The 16701-nt window shown below is 41.5% G+C and overlaps 1 protein-coding gene across 3 annotated transcripts in view; it reads left to right on the top strand.

The window, feature by feature from the left end:
* Positions 1-16701, top strand: part of vps13b (vacuolar protein sorting 13 homolog B) — a 211374-nt gene that overhangs the window by 191373 nt on the left and 3300 nt on the right. For all 3 annotated transcript variants that reach the window (XM_085917565.1, XM_085917566.1, XM_085917567.1), the window contains 17 exons: positions 382-648; positions 2155-2238; positions 2474-2649; positions 4936-5106; positions 6122-6329; positions 6417-6605; positions 6807-6953; positions 7718-8004; positions 8309-8436; positions 8533-8729; positions 9422-9540; positions 9976-10414; positions 10834-10983; positions 11073-11301; positions 14591-14767; positions 14845-15015; positions 15368-15544. In XM_085917565.1, coding sequence (XP_085773691.1) covers positions 382-648; positions 2155-2238; positions 2474-2649; positions 4936-5106; positions 6122-6329; positions 6417-6605; positions 6807-6953; positions 7718-8004; positions 8309-8436; positions 8533-8729; positions 9422-9540; positions 9976-10414; positions 10834-10983; positions 11073-11301; positions 14591-14767; positions 14845-15015; positions 15368-15544 — 3316 coding nt within the window. The remainder of the gene's footprint in view (positions 1-381; positions 649-2154; positions 2239-2473; positions 2650-4935; positions 5107-6121; positions 6330-6416; positions 6606-6806; positions 6954-7717; positions 8005-8308; positions 8437-8532; positions 8730-9421; positions 9541-9975; positions 10415-10833; positions 10984-11072; positions 11302-14590; positions 14768-14844; positions 15016-15367; positions 15545-16701) is intronic.

The following is a 16701-nucleotide window of genomic DNA, read 5'->3' as shown; positions in this document are numbered from 1 at the left end:
ACGCCTGTTTTAAATACACTTTCCTTATTCATTCATTAATTCATTCATTTGTTTATTCTTCATTGATTCATCCTTCATTGATTCATTCCCTTCACTTCACCAGACAATTCAAAGTTGACATGATAAGCAAGAGGTGAGGTAAACCTTTTGCCCATCAAGTACCTTTGCCACCCAATCGAAGAGTACATACAGTATAGACAAAAAAAAAACATGCATTTGTTTGGAGTGTATAACAAATAATAAAAAAATTAAATAAAAAAACAGGCAAGCACAAGCAGACTGCAAGGACCAAACCGGAGATCAGATTCTAACCCCCAACCTCAGTTTTGCTAATCATATAAAATGCATTTATTTCTATTGTGTCTATATTTCCCTCTGCAGGTGATAATATGTGGGCGACAGGTCATGTGCAGCTACTTGACTGAGGATATTGAACTTCGGTTGGTGCAGCACTATGTTGGCCCTGATGCTCAGACAGTAGTCAGAGAGCACTGTGACTGCTTGGAGGCAGGAACAAAGTTGCCTTCATATATTCTGGAAGATGCTGAACTGACAGAGTTGTGCGTGAGGGCCAAAGGAGATGACGAGTGGTCCCAGGATGTGCAACTGGAGAGGAAGGACAAGGGCACCAGCAGCTCTGTTGTACAGGTAAAGTTAAATCTACTTTATTGTCAATTTCTTCACATGCCAAGACACAAAGAGATCGAAATTGCGTTTCCCACTATCCCACGGTGACAAGACATATTACAAAACATCCAAGAAAACAACACAAAAAGTAACAACAAGAAGGCACGTACAATGAATAAACAAGAGCGAGGAATAATAAATAAATTGCAAAAGGGTAGAAGTAAAAGACAAATTGTTGGGTTGAAATCTCAAATCTAGCTGTAATTAAATTGGCTGTCTGAAACCAAGTTTGAAGTAATTGTTGATTTTAACATTTTATCTGGTTCGTCACTTAGGTAATACACTCAAAGGTGCCTTTGTACGCTTAAGCTAAAACCGCAATAGCTTGGACACACACCAGAACCCTTCTGGCCTTAAAGAGCATGTCGACTTCCTGTATGGCAAACTTAAGGTTTGATTGGGCCATTAGACACAGTAATAGAATCTTACAGTAATACTTACATGACTGTAGCCCTCTTTCTGACAGTATAAATATACACAGAGTCCATTTATAGTTTCCTTCTCCATTCATTATGATGGTAGAATTTGCAAGGCAGGAAAGCTGATAACCACACATATTGTACAATCATATCTTCATCTGGTTGTCTGGACCACCGACTGTGAGCGTATCCGGGTGGCCACCAAGGCACGTCACTTGAGAACAAACCGTGATCATCCCTTTACAAATGTGTTCCATTTTTGTAGTCTGTGAACCAAAGATGTTGAGAGGTAGATAATACAGTTTATGCTCCCCTCATAACATCACAAACTTTAAACAGGAAACACTAGCTGATACGTGGGCACAAGCAGATGCTTGAGAGACACTTTCTCGTCACTAGATTAGCACCAGATGATCTCTGCTTCACTTATGTTCGTCACGCTGATTCTTGAATTGTTCTCGGCTCGGTCTGTCTTTTTCTTTTGTTTTGATATTTTATGAGCCTCTTGCAATTTTGCCACCCCAGCTGACTCCACTCCACACCAGCCTCTCTACAGACATTCATTCCACAGGCCAGATTGTCTCGTAGTGAAGGCTTGCTTTCCTTCTGGTTTTGCTCTCGCGCCCACAAACAGGCAACCTTGATTATCTTGTAGTTAACTCCCTTATTTTGTACTTCATCCTCTGGCAACCTGCTCGTGTTGCATTTCCATCCTTCCTACCACGTACTTTCCATGTCTCTACTGTCTCGTCTTTGGCCCTACAGCTTTGGATGTTATGATGATCTTCCCCATAGGTTCAACTCCAACATTCTAAGAATTTTATTCTCATTTATGCTCTGTCAACATTATACACTAGTGAAAATTTACCCACTTAACAAGGTTTTTTCAACAAAAAGAATGCATTTTTTGTTTTATTCTTAGCCTTAAAAAAACAAGTACAATATAGTGCTGAGTCTGCTGAGTTTTGGAGGAAATTACCACATCCTCCAGTCTGGCCAAAGCAAAAAGGAAGTTTGTCCCACTAAAAAGGATTTTGCTTTCTTTCAGGTTCCATGTTCTGGTGGTTCTTTGCTCTTTGTCTGGTGTAATCTCATCATTATTGAGCCTGATTCACATATGCAACAAAGAGTGGTGAGTGTCCTGCATTCATACTAAAATTTAGAATTTTTTTCTCAGTTTACTTTGCAATGGGAAAATCGAGTCGCTATCATATCTTACTGTTAATTAATCTAAAGACTGCAGTGTGCCTAATGTCATTCAGCCTTTTACAAATTTATTTCAGAAGCGCAATCCAGTTTGCATATGCTTCACAAGATGATGTATGAATGATGCACAATACTTTCTCCATATCGATTTCCTCATTCAGGTCGTTTTTAGTCCACTGTTTGTAATGAGGAGCCACTTGCCAGACCCAGTAATCATCCACATAGAGAAGAGAAGCCTTGGACTGAGAGAGAGCCAGCTGGTTCCAGGACAGGGCCACCAGGAGCCTCTGTTCAACACAGAAGCAGACCTCACGCATCACCTCACTTTTCAGGCCAGGTAAATAGTAAGACATCAAAATAATAGTGAATAACACCCATTCGCGTCAGACTTGTGTGAATATTCATACATGAGTCAATTATTAGACAGAAAGGGAGACATTTGTCATGCTCCTTCTCATTGTGGCAGATCATTGGTCTTTTATTCGTGTTTTGTTGCAAAGGACAGTCTGACTCTTTTCCTGGCGTGTTATGCTTCGATCCAATGTAGTGGGAGAGACACGTAGGATTTTGTTCCACCACATTTTACTTACTGTTAGCCAACATTAGCTCACAATCCAGGGAGATCCAAGCACCATTTCAGGGTAGAAGGAAGTGAGCTTGGCAGGAGAAACCCAATCTCGATTCCAACATGTCAGGTCTCACCATAATTACCCCCAATTTACATAGAGGCTCTAACAGAGAGCAGGTTTTTGGTCCTACCTTGGCTCTGTGTGTGTTGTAGTGGAAGATAGATGTATCCACTCGTGGATATACATCTGTGTGTAGTCTATTTGGTCGCTTAGTAATGTGTGTGAGTTCGTATGTGTCAGATTAGGTGTGACAGTCATCGCTTCACGCGGACACTCGCCACTGTCTGCCGCACCCACTAAATCACTTTGTGTCTGTGTCTGTTTGTTCACTTGTTCAAAACATCCCGTAAGACGCTGTTTACACTTTCTTGGGATAAAAATGTCGTTTTCATCAACACTTGCCCTATAATAATTGTCATGCATCTGTAATTCATCTGAAGGAAACATTGTGTTCACTGGATAACATCATCTTCATACCTCGTGTGTCATGTCACGCAGTGTATAAATGTCAGTCGCTTTGACTTTCAGTAACATTGGTGTTTACGCATCAGTGTGGGTGGCCCCTTGGGAAATTACTACCAGATGTATACAGTGTATGGTAGCTACTCCTACCGTATTTGTCATCTGTGCATGAATAAACTGTCGTGTTATGAGAATGAACTGAGGGAACTTCACTCTTTTGGTAGCGACTACTGATTGAATGTAATTGACTCCCCTGAGAAAGTTTCTTTGGGGGGTGGAGAGTTGATATCTGGTCACAAGTTTGTTTTGATTAGAGCTTCCTTAAAAGAACCACAATAATAGTGAGGTATATTTAGCTCCTGTAATTTCAGATAAGTCTCAAAAAGATTAAAGAAAAAAAAAAAACATTTCAGTGTCTTGTCCTCCTGGGTTGCAACCACAATGATCCTTGTGTTTACCGTGTCCCCTGAGTAAACTGTGTCTCACCACAGACTTCCATTCTGCTTTCCCTGGTAGCCCAACTCAAGCTATGCCTCATCCCTTTTCCGTACTCACTCAACAGAAGCCACAAGTGGGAATGTACCTTTACGCGTGCACATACACATCCACGCACATGTAAACCTCAAGGATGGATTCAATTTTCAATGTTCAATGGTCAAGGGCTCATATTTCCTTCCTGTAATTACACATAGTTGCGGGTTATAATGGACAGCGCTGCGGGTTCAACACAAGAGAGACAGACAGGTCTTAAACACAGCCACCATGTCCTGATCAGGTCATCTAGTCAACCGCAATCGAAAACCGAGTCTTCAAGTTTAACCCCACAGGAGGTGTTTGGAATGAAAAGCTTGCAGTCAACACATTATCCTCATCTTTCTTGTCCCAGAACCTATACAACACAGACTCCTCTTTATAGCAGAATGGATGAAGTAATTCATTAACATCCATAATTGTCGCCCTTTGTAGGCATTTGTACCCAATCCGATTACTGGAATTTCCTGTCATTAATGGGGGTTTTTTTGTTTTGTTTTTAAAATCCCAATATTTTCCCATTGTATTGTACCAGGGTTGATTAAAAATTGAACATAATTTGGGGATTTTTTTTTTTTTAATAAATGCTTTGAATGACCTTTAATCGTAGTTAATGAGTTAAAAAGCATTGGATTTAAAAAGATTTACTTTACTGTTATGTTTTGAATCTGTATCCACTCACATTTGGATGCCAGCAAATCGGGGGACTATAACAAGTATTTCCTGAAAAAATAAATGCTTTTTAATGGTGCTTTTGGGAAAAGGGGGTTATTTGTGGAAATTACAGTATGCATTACTTTCAGATTTGCCTGTGAGTAGTTTCAGCTTGCATCAAACCTTTTCTATTTGAGTTTTGTCTACACTCAACATACACTTTATAGATGAGCTCTTGTGTACACGGTATGAAGGACTTCATTTCAAGCACTCACATCAGCTAATTGGGTCCCAGCTTTCTGGAAGGACCTTTAGACCTGATTCCATGTTCTTGCTGTCTTTTCCAGTGAGGATAAAGATGCTTCCCACTGTGCTGTGCCCATCTCTACAAGCCTCATCAAACAGATATTGGACAAAAATGGAGATGAGGACAACTTGGTGAACGTCCTGGGTGATTTCTATGGTCAAAAAGCGTCCGTTGAGTTACCATGGCCCTACATCTCCAAAGACACTGACAGGTATGACAACTTAGTAGCTCAAGGTTAGGGTTACAACTTGGGTATTTTTTTGTCTTTGCATGGCATTCTATATATTTAAGCAAGATTTATTGTACTCCGCCGGTTGAGTGAAGTAAAAAGAAAAAAAAAAGGAAAAAACAATGCCGGGGCATGTGGATAACAAAGAAGTGTTTATTACAATTATTTTGAAAGAGGGATCCATGTTACTTAGATCGCCACTCAGTGTAGGCCTATTTTTGCCCTTATTAAATAAAACCATAATTGAAAAACAACATTTTACATCACTTGGGTTATCTTTGATATCTGTGATATTCACATTTGTTTGTTGTTCAAAGTTAAAATGGAGGGAAAAATAGAATTTTGCTGCTTTACTTAAGAAGTGTAAAACAGCAAGTGGAGAGGAAAACTGTCCACTTTAGATAGATATAGATAATTAAATAGATCAAATAAATTAATAATTAATGGATCAAATAAATAAACCATAAACAGTGTCACGACTGTGATCGCGTGCCCAATCCCCGCGATTGGTTAAAAAGTCTCACGGTATTGGGAAGGAATGAACCGTAGAGCAAGATGGTTAGTTTTGGTCATTAAGGTAATTTGTTTAGTTAACTAAAGTGACAGTGACACATGTTTATCAGTGTTGCATGACAGCTAGCTGTGTGCTTTGTTTATGTGTCTGCGGGAAGAAGTTTAAAGTCAAAGAGTCATGGTGCTGCGGCTTACATTTATGCCATGTTCAACACTGTTTTGGTATGCTCGTGTCATCTGGCTAAACTCACTGTAGAGAACAAGCCATTAACATTGCCCGTATTACAGATTTCCTCAAAGCCACTCATGCTCAAGCCATGCATGTCAATTTATTACTATATATGAAAATACGAATGCCCATTTGTTCTTGTGTTCCTGGAGCACTGTCTGCTTCTATTTATTGAATAAGGTATCCTATTCATTAGCTGCAGTAAAAATAAATTGTTGAATTGAAATGAGATTCTTCCAATACTGCCTCTAACAGGTCTGTGTCGGAGCCCCTTGCCCAGTGGGATAGTCCCATGCAGGTGAAGTTATCGTGCTGGAAATCGGGCTTTCGCACCCTGCTGGTTGAGTTGCTGCCATGGGCCCTGTTAGCTAATAACTCCCAGTGGGATCTGTGGCTTTTTGAGGGAGAGACCATTGTGCTGCAGATCCCAGCTGGCAAGGTCATCGTACCACCCAACTTCAAGGTACAGAGGCATCCATAGCATGTAGTTTTTAGTCTAAATAGATGACTATCTCTTTTCATTTTTCACTGTCCCCTCTGCCTCTGACAGGAAGCTTTCCAGATCGGCATCTACTGGGCTCAAACAAACACTGTCCACAAGTCCACAGCCATGAAACTCGTCCATGATCTAACCTCACCTCGATGGAAGGAGGGCACAGATTCAGAGGTGGTAACCTTGGATGAGGAAGGTTATGCAGAGGCAAACATCACCTTGGGAGCATTCCGTGGCAAACAGAAGGTGAGGCACCTGATTCACAACTCAGCCTTGGTGGACGATTTATCATTCCATTATGCAGGTGAACTCAAAGTCAGGCCTTGTAAGCGTTGTCTCAATATAAGACCTATCTGCTTTTAATGCAACAGTAACTACAGCAAGCAAATAAATGCCTTGTTTTATGAAGCATTTTATTTCTGTCTGTGTCTGTCGTTTCATCCATAGCTGTGTCAGTTCTGTGTGTCATCTACAATAAAACATGGCATCCAGATTCTCCAGATAGAGGACAGAACAATCCTTATCAACAACACTCCTTACACAATACACTACAGGCCTCTGCTGACTGACCACAGGCTGGGAAGTGATGACCAGGTATGTCATAAATTGAATGGAAGTGTGTTCCTGTATCTCAAAATGGTAAATTACAAAAACAGTATTTTGTGTTGGGGAAAAACTGACAACTCGATGCACTTTTTTTTTTATTGTAAGAGGAAAGTTCCTGCAAGGCCAACATGTGTTTGCTCGTGTATGGCACTGCTTTAGGTCTGTCCTGTCCTCCTCCGGCTTCACACGTACAGTAAATACACTGTGCATATGACTCATACACACCCAGTAACGACCACACAAATGGATTAGAAGGACACGGCAAACCATTTTCCATCAGATCATTTTGCTCCCCCTCTCCCCTTCCACTGTTTTCACCATGAGTCAATGGCACTTGGTAGGGGTATTAGACTAACAGCCAGAATTGGATGCAGGTTTCCCTGCTCGCTTTCATCTGCTACTTGTCCCCAAAGAGAACAACAATGTAATGATGTCATTTTGCAAGCTTTCAGATCTCCCTAAAGAAAAAAGCCCAAGTGTGCCAGTTGCCACTAAAGTACATACTGAAATCCTAAAACAAAAGGCCATAAGTAACAACAAAGAGTATACAAGAAAACAGAGCACAATTCTCTTTTCCTCATCTTTTGAGTGTCTCTTAACTGGGCCCAACACATATCAGCTACAAAATTAACACAAAGCTGAGTCGGAAAATGTAAATACAATAAATTACTGTAATAATGAGGTTTGAGCATGAGTATAGTACATTCACCCATATTTTAAAGATTAATATTTCTGATATGTACTTTTCACAGGCTTGTGACATACCAGAAACGACCTCTTTCGACCTGGCTCCATCTGAACCATCATCTCAGACCAAACCCTGCTCTCTGCCATGCTGGGATCATCTTCACACCAGCATTGAGGGAAAAATGGATTTCCCCTTGCCAGTGAAATGTGTGCTTTTCAGCTCATTATCACCGTCTGATGCCAAACATGAGTCTACAGCGTGGAGCCTTCCCGCACTCATCCGACCAGACTTCCTTAGGCAGAGTGTGTCGGTTCCGGGTGAAACAAGCTCCGGCGGTGGCCCGATCAGCAGGTGGGTAAACTGGACCACAGACTCTATGGCGGCAACAGTCAATTTAGTGCTGGGTACTGGACCAAGATGGCACAGGACTAAAAGAAAGATGTGCTGGGCAGTTTGTAGCTCACGAAGCAATAGCAATGAAACAAAGGTGGAATTTCCCTCAGCATCACAGATTGTCCCAAGTTTTCCCATGACTTTTACCATTTCTTCTGTTGGAGCTCTGTCAATGAATGGTTCTCAGGTTAATTTTGTGAGGCAACAAGAGATTGTTATCATGTTAATCGTGGATTTTTTTGTTTATATATGTATTTTCCAGGGCCATAGTCTTGACGTACCAGGAACATCTTGGAGTTACGTACATGACTCTAAATGAGGATCCTTGTCCTCCCATGCTGGTTCACAATAAATGTCCTATCCCACTTTTGCTTAAGGAGAATGTCAAAGGTGAGAAGGAAAGACTGTGTGACCATTCCACTGCCCCACATCTCCCATCTTAAATTGCTGAGATGTTACTAAGTTTGTGAACTTCATCTTTTACAGAAACTCCAAGGGCAGAAGTGTACTGTCGTCCCCTTCCTGCAAATAGCTCGGTTCACCATGAGCTCTACTATCACTTTTCTAGTTTCCCAGACTGCAGGCAGAGAGAGGCACTGCCCACGCTCTTGCTCAAAACCACAGCAGATGTTGGCAGCACAGACTGGACCGACCCCATTGACATCAATTGTCCTGGTACTCAGGTAAAAAACATTTCTTTGCAGGAGGAACTCATCATTCCCACAAAATGTGATTTATTTTTCCTTTTTGAGTAGATTTATGGCATTGTGACGCAATAGGCCTTACATAGTTGATTTTTTTTTAACTCGAGGTGCTTGATAATGATGATGAACCACGATTGCAGGATCATAATGAGAGGCTTCTGATAACATACAGAAATGTGTTACAGGTTTAATGATTTCAGTTTTGATTGACACACACTCTGGTTATACAGTACAAGAGGATGTTACATGCAATGAATGTTTTGTGTGATCAGCCGGTGAGGGATTAGTGTAACCAGGAAAAGTGCGTAATGTTTAGTGTTGTGTCTAGCCTGCCACAGGTTGGGGTTGAGGCTGAGGCCGTGCATCTCTGGTTACTGTGAGGTCCTCATCTGACCTTTGTGGTACGGGTGAGAAGTCAAAGTTGAGGCTTGTTATGACTGCTGAGTGAAGTTTTCAGTGGGCTCTTCGTTTTATCACATGAGGAGTTGATCACGCTGGTCTGGGAGTGATGGAGGTTAAAATCTGACACACGCATGTTCGAGCACACATCTGTCAAAAGAATGTTGGGGGCTAGCTATGAATCTGATAGTTCTTTAGGTGAAAATCTGTTTATTTTTATGCTGATGGTGAATACCTTTGCTATGAATTGTTTGTTGCCTTTTGTTGCTCAGGTGGTGTTCCTGCCAGGTTTTGGTTGCCTCTACGTTGATGTTGGATATGAGAGTGGAACCTTGGTTCTGTCTCTGTCACCAGAGGGCGGTATGGATTCTGTAATCACCCAACACAGCAGGTAGGCATGCTTGCTTGTGTTTCTTTCAACTATTGCATTTCTATGACCCAAATGGACCCAGGTGACCTTGATTTGCAGTTGCTACACAGAAATCATTAATAAATGTGACATGCAAAGTGCTATTTTTTCCCCCCACCACAGCAGGGGAATAAAAGCCCGCTGTGTTACAATGACGTTGCTTTTCAGAACACAGTTCTTACAACTTTATTCCATTACATCAACACTAAACATCATTAAAGTTTGAATAGCAGAATATCTATGTGATTAAATATCAGGTTAATGTAAGCATATGACCTCAGACAATGTTTGTTATTGTGTTCTGTTGGTAGGGAACTCACTTCTGTTATGCTCTCTCCTGTAAACAATCTGAATGCTTTAATTAATCTGTTTTTGAGGGAGAATGGGAATTAATTTTCACACTCCTTTTTTTCTCAGGCCAAGCAAGCTGTCCTTAACTGTCCTTCTGAGTGAGGCCAGCGTAGTGTTGAGTGATGACATCACCAGCCCCTTAGGATCTGTGGAGCTGCTAAGGCTCACACTGACCAATGTCTTCCTCAGACTGGCCCCAGCATCTACCTCCCTGCCCCGTGAGGTGACCCTCGAGCCTGGAGGAGCTACGGAGTCCATTTTGACTCTGATGCCTGACGCCTCGCTGATCGAAGTGTACTGCTTGTGCCTGCAAGTAGACAACCAGCTGTACAATCGTGCAAGCTTCCACTTCCCCGTGCTGCTGTGCCAGGAGCAGAAAGGAGTGTTTGAATGGAGTAACCGTGACATTCCCACTGAGACTCCTGAACTCCTCGAGGAGTTTAAACGTTCATGTTTCCTTCAGCTGAGGCTGACCCTGGCTGCGGACAGATGCACTCTGGAAGAGGTTGGAGTCCATTTTCAAAGTCTTGCATGTGTTCATCAGCGTACATTGAGCACCTGTATATTCACAGTTCGACATATGCGAATTTGATCAGCCGCTGGTTTTCGGGGGGTGGGGGCTGAAAACTGTCAGGCTGGTCTTCCAATGCAAACGTTACACCTGTTGAAATTTCCAATCGTAAATCCTCATGTCTGGTCAACAACGAGATCGGCGGAGCCACGGACTCCATGAGCGTGACATGAAACGCAACAATATACAAATAGGAGGTGACCTGAAGCTCATGCTGATCTCGCTCATCTTGAGTGCGCCAGAGCAGTAAAAACACATGAGGTTTTAGGTTTTGTCCCCTCATGTGGGGTTTCTCACATTTTAAAAATCAGTGCACAATCTCATATCTACTTTGCTTGTTGTGTCCTCCACAGGTCAACTTCCAGGTACAGCCTGCTAGAGTGTACCTTGAAGATACATTTGTTTACTGTGTGAAAACCCTGTTCCACACCTTCATCCCTGACTCTGCTATTGCCTCAGTGAAGCCCCAAAAGTATAAAGTTGAGTCGGGCCTCCCTGAACAGGTGCTTAAATCATGCCAGTAGAATTTGAATGAGCTGAAACAATCCGAGCCAATATGGAGTACGTGATGTATGATGTAAATGTCCTGTAGGTACTTCAGTCAGTACAGGCGCTGGTCCGGCCTGTGCGTCTGCAGAAACTGACTATTCAGCCAATCAACCTGCTGGTCAGCATCCATGCCTCTCTCAAGCTCTACATTGCTTCTGACCACACTCCTCTAGCCTTCTCCTTGTTTGAGAGAGGGCCACTCTGCACTACAGCCAGACAGCTGGTCCACGCTCTGGCTATGCATTATGCTGCCGGGGCCCTCTTCAGAGCCGGTACGTCGTACTCTAGTTTTTTTTTTCAATTTACAGTTGCCAAGCACAAATATGTGCGATATAGGAACTCAAGTGATAAAAGCTTGCTGTGTTTGGCAATTTTCTTCACTTCCACCTATTGGACGAGTCAAATTCAATGTAATCCCGTACCTCATGAAAGTTATGGTTGCCATCACGAGGCCAAAAATCTGTCAAGTCATATAAAAATAAAATACTCAATATAAGCATGTGTTGAAAGTACAATTAATATACCGTAATTTCTGGACTATAAACCGAACCAGAATATAAACCACACTGTAAACTGTACTATAAACTATGAGGTGTATATGTAAGAGAATATGCACAAAGGGGATTGTCAGGATAGAGATGGCTTTTTGAGGACACATCCCTTTTATTGACATTTTGACAAACAAGTTACCGGTACATATTTGCATATTTTGCATAACTTATCAAGTATAAGTATCGGTAATTACAAGTAAGTACCAAACATGTACTGTGCTGTGTAAACTAGTACCACATTTACTGTATAATAATGACTTACACCATACCAGAAAAATATAAATCTAACTTTTGCACCTTACCAAAACAAATCCTCTTACAATATCATAAATATCATGAGCCGCAGGGTTCAAACCTTGTGCAAAAAGTTGCGATTTATAGTCCGGAAATTACAGTACATTTCTTGGTGAACACAAGAACGTTAGATTAGATTAAATTTGGATATATTACATTACATTAGTTTCTTTTTAGCAGTTATAGGTATACTGTTGTCATTTATGTTGAGTACTGTATAATCGTCTCACCATATATGTAATTACACAAATTGATCAAATTGATGGCTATCTAATCTTGAAAATATTCCGTTTCCTATGGCCTCGCTGCATAGTGTTTCCTGGTGACAGATACAGTAATAGTACACTGTGCAATACTCCCTTGGCATCTTCTCTCGTATCGTTTCCATGAATAAGATGCTCATGAGTTTGTTCCAAGGCCTTTTCATGTCTTTGACATGAGTGCACATTTCTTCAAATGTATATTTTCCTGGGATTTTGTCATGCAGTGATTTATTAGTACCTAAAAGCTCATCTGTAATGTACAAAGCACAGTCAACTCCGCAGATAAAAAGTGCCAGCTGCACAATGTCAGTCATGCCAGTTCTCTCAACCACAGCAAGGTTACACATATGCAATGAAGTCTTCCCTTTTCCATCACCTGTGAATGTAAGCTCACATATCTAATCAGCAACAGTGTTTCTGCTGAGGCTTACATTAAAAAACACTAACTTGTGAGGACATACGACATCATACACTTTAATCATGCAGCATTTGCCAAATGTGGCACGCGGGCCTTGAGTTTAACATGGCTTCTCTGGAGGAAAAGTAGCAAAATCTGAATCCCCTTATGGCTGGCAAAGGCCTCCTCTTGTTTGACAGATTACTTGTGATACATTATGGTTAATCTAAGCAGTCACCATGGAGAAATCTGGCTATCAGGCCTTACTGAGGAAAGCCTCTGGCCCGTGCTCTTGTCCTGTCTCGTCGAAGCTTCCACATGTGGTCTGATTTAACCCATCATTTCCACATCAGAAATTATTGTTCTGGCTGGCTTCTTCCTTTTCCGCTGTATTTCATCACAGCCCTCATTTCTGCTTGTATTTCAACACCTCGCCATGTTCTCCACTTCCTGAGTCATCATTAAGTTGGGCAACCGTTGCATTCTGGGACTGATTAGCCTCAGGATGTATGTACAATGGTACATTTAAACACGCACACAATGTAGGCATATGGATAGCATGCTCATGCTTACCCATATGTCTGGTTTGTGTGCGTCTGTTTGTGTGTGTACTATGAGTAGAAAGTCTACATGCCTCTGTTCAATTGCCAGGTTTTTATAATGCGAAAAAAATCCACCATTGATATGATTTTGTAATAATAAAGTATATAATAAATATATATAATAATATAAAAAGTAATAATAAGAAGACAAAATAGTCATCATCAAGCGGAGAAGATATGGCACAACAGTGAAGAAGAGGAAGTTCTTCCAAAGTTGCTGGAAAGGTTTCTCCTTGTCAAATTGGTCAGAGAGCGGCTGAAGCATATAGCATACCAAGAGATTTCAGACAATTCCATCCTGCCGACTTTATGGGAGCCGTTTGGTGCCGGCCCCTTCCTTTTACAACGTCTAGTGTGGATGAATTTAACTGGCCTGCACAGAGTCCTGACCTCAACCCAGTAGAACACCTTTGGGATAAATTAGGGCGGAGACTGAAAAGCAGGCGTCCGCATCCAACATGAGTGTGTGACCTCATAAAAGGTCTTCTGGAAGAATGGTCAAAAATCCCCATAAACACATTTCTAATCCTTGTGGACTGTGTTCTCAGAAGAGTTGAATCTGCAAAGGGTTCACATTGAACCCTATGGATTAGGAATAGGATGTCAGTTAAATTTATATGTGAGTCACAGCAGGTGAGTCAAGACTTTTGGAAATAGTTTTTTTTTCCCAGTTGCATGGGGAACATGCAAAAAAAGCAACAACAAAAAACAGCTTTGACCCCTCCACCCCTCCATAAAAACCTGGCATTTGATTATGGGTGTGTAAACTTTTTATATCCATTCTATAAGAGCATAAGAGCTCTGTAAATTGTAGCTTAGCTCCTGGCTGGCTTCAGTCCCTCAAATGGAGCTTGATGGCCTCTGACTGACCACCATGACCTGAGAAATGAAAGTGGACAAGAAAGGTCAAATTTTTTTTACCACACATTATTGGGCAGTGTCTGATTATTACTGAGCCATAAATACAGGAGAGAAGCCCTCAAATGAGATAGTATGAAACATTAACTTCATCAATTTACACATGCATGAGCTATTGTGTAACACTGTGAATGCAGTGATCGAGTTCATGTTGAAGATAAAATCCCAATGTCAAACACATTTTTAGGGAGAGCCTCACAGGCCATCAAGAGCTTTTGGCAAGAAATTGTTCAAACTCTCAGCAGGCTAGTTTGTGAGCAGGTGCTGCTAGTTTATTTTCTCACTCGTAAAACCATTGCGGCTTCCACTAACATCACATGTTACACTTCTGTTTGGGCTAAAATATTGGGACATTAGGCCATGACGCCTACAGAAACTGAGTATGGGGGAAGCATTTTTAGTTTTTCTTAATTGAGCGTAATGTTACGCTACATCAGATGAGATTGTGTAGTTTGTTTAATTCATCCATCTTGTAACACCATTCTAATTTCTCTGCATACATTCAGCTTTATAGTCTGTGTTTGTTCCTGTGTTAGGCTGGGTTGTGGGGTCTTTGGAGATCCTGGGCAGTCCTGCCAGCCTGGTGCGCAGCATCGGTAACGGTGTGTCCGATTTCTTCCGCTTGCCCTACGAGGGACTGACTCGCGGACCTGGTGCCTTTGTCAGTGGTGTCTCCAGGGGAACCACTTCTTTCGTCAAGCACATCTCAAAAGGTAATAAGGAATGTTTGGTTATTTTTTTTTTTTTTTATGTTCTCATTATTAAACTGTGTCCATGTGTGCCCATGCAGGCACGCTGACATCCATCACCAACTTGGCAACCAGCCTGGCCAGAAATATGGACCGTCTGTCGCTGGATGAGGAGCACTACACCAGGCAGGAGGAGTGGAGAAAGCAACTACCAGAAAGTCTGGGAGACGGACTCAGGCAGGGGCTTTCACGACTTGGCATAAGTCTGTTAGGTATGATGTAGATCAAACACACGTCTAAGTGGTGCAAAAACACACTGGGTTTGAACTACAGTGACAGAAGGTGGAAAACATTGGTTTTGTTGATGTTTAGTGTGTTTCTAACGGTAGTGTATCGTTTGAAAATGTTTGAAAGGCTATTAAAATGATTTGGGGTCATAGTTTTGTCATATATGTACATATGTTTTCAATACGGCAATATTTCACAAAGCACGTGCCATGTAGCGTCTATGCCCTGCCTCTTGTCCAAAGTTTGCTGGGATAGGCTCCATCTTAGCCTAATTAGGACAAGGCGTATAGAAAATGGATAAATTTCCAAACTAAACCCCGTTTGTTTTCGTTCCAGGAGCAATAGCGGGCATCGTGGACCAGCCCATGCAGAATTTCCAAAAGAACTGGGAGATGCAGAGCACAGCTGGTAGCAAAGCCAAAGGCGTCATCTCTGGCATGGGGAAAGGAATTGTGGGAGTTTTCACAAAGCCCATTGGAGGAGCAGCTGAACTGGTATCCCAGACTGGATATGGTGCGTTCAAAGTTGAGCTTCATGATGTTTGTTTAAAACAAATGAGGTCGTTTCTGTCATGGTGTTTCACAATCATACAAAACTCAATTTTCACGGATCATCACACATGAAAACTAAGCGTATAACAGCTCCGTTTGAGATGCATCGAAAGATTTATTGCGTGCGTGCAAACAGACTTTTTGTGGCCGTTTGTTTATTCAAAAAGAAAATAGTGACTTGACTCAACAAGTTTTTGTAAGTTATGTGAAGCAGACTCGCATTCAATTCAAGATAAGGCTGACTGTTTTGTTTCACTTCATACTCATACTTTTGCACCTAACCTTCATACTTCATCTTTAAGGCAATTGTTGAAATATTAGCCATGAAGAAATTTTACATTTATAAAGATGTTGACAGTTTGAACCCATTATTTCCTATGGAAAATAAAATCCCCCAAAATACGACCAAAAAAAACCTTTTGTTATGGTTGGGACAAATTGCATTTAATTCACATTTGCAATTCTATTCATGCAGCTTTGTAGTACGACACAGGGTTGTGTTGCTGATAAATCCCCAACATGACCCTTTGGGCTGTTTGAGCCTGTGGAATGAATTTACTCGGACAGAATTGAGGGGTTAAGTCAGCGGGTGGTGTGTTTTGTCAACTAACAGTTTATAGCCTCGGCACACGACTATTGTGGTGAAGCGATGACTCCCTTAGTCAGCCTGGCACTCTTTTACTGAGCCCAACACAAACATGATTATAATATATTGGCATTAGCTGGAGATCATCTGCATTGATTTGTGTCATCATTCTTTCACTTCATTGTGTTCTATAAAATTGCTTTGTATAAACAGCCACTCGGCTCTGCAGAGTACCTCTGGAGTGACATCATTAATAGAGCACTCTGCGTTCTTTATGGCTCTATTTCACTTGATGACTTCACTGGCTCGCCGTTGCCACTCTGTTGACAGAGAGAACAGGATGAAGGAAAACCGACCACACGCGCATGAACTCATTCGGACATACACATGCCAAACATGTCTTGTTTCCTAAACCCATGTATAGACCAGACCGTGAAAGAGGATGTAATATTGCCCTGGAAACAAAGGAAACCTCAAACACAAGTTTCTCTGATAGAAAATAATGGAAAGAGAAGTAATCCGTTCCAAAGTCA

Source organism: Syngnathus leptorhynchus, chromosome 8 (genome assembly GCF_054491065.1).
Source record: "Syngnathus leptorhynchus isolate UIUO chromosome 8, UIUO_Slep, whole genome shotgun sequence".
Classification (NCBI taxonomy): Eukaryota; Metazoa; Chordata; class Actinopteri; order Syngnathiformes; family Syngnathidae; genus Syngnathus; species Syngnathus leptorhynchus.
The sequence above is the reverse complement of the archived record's forward strand: the minus strand, read 5'-3'. Positions and strand labels throughout refer to the sequence as shown.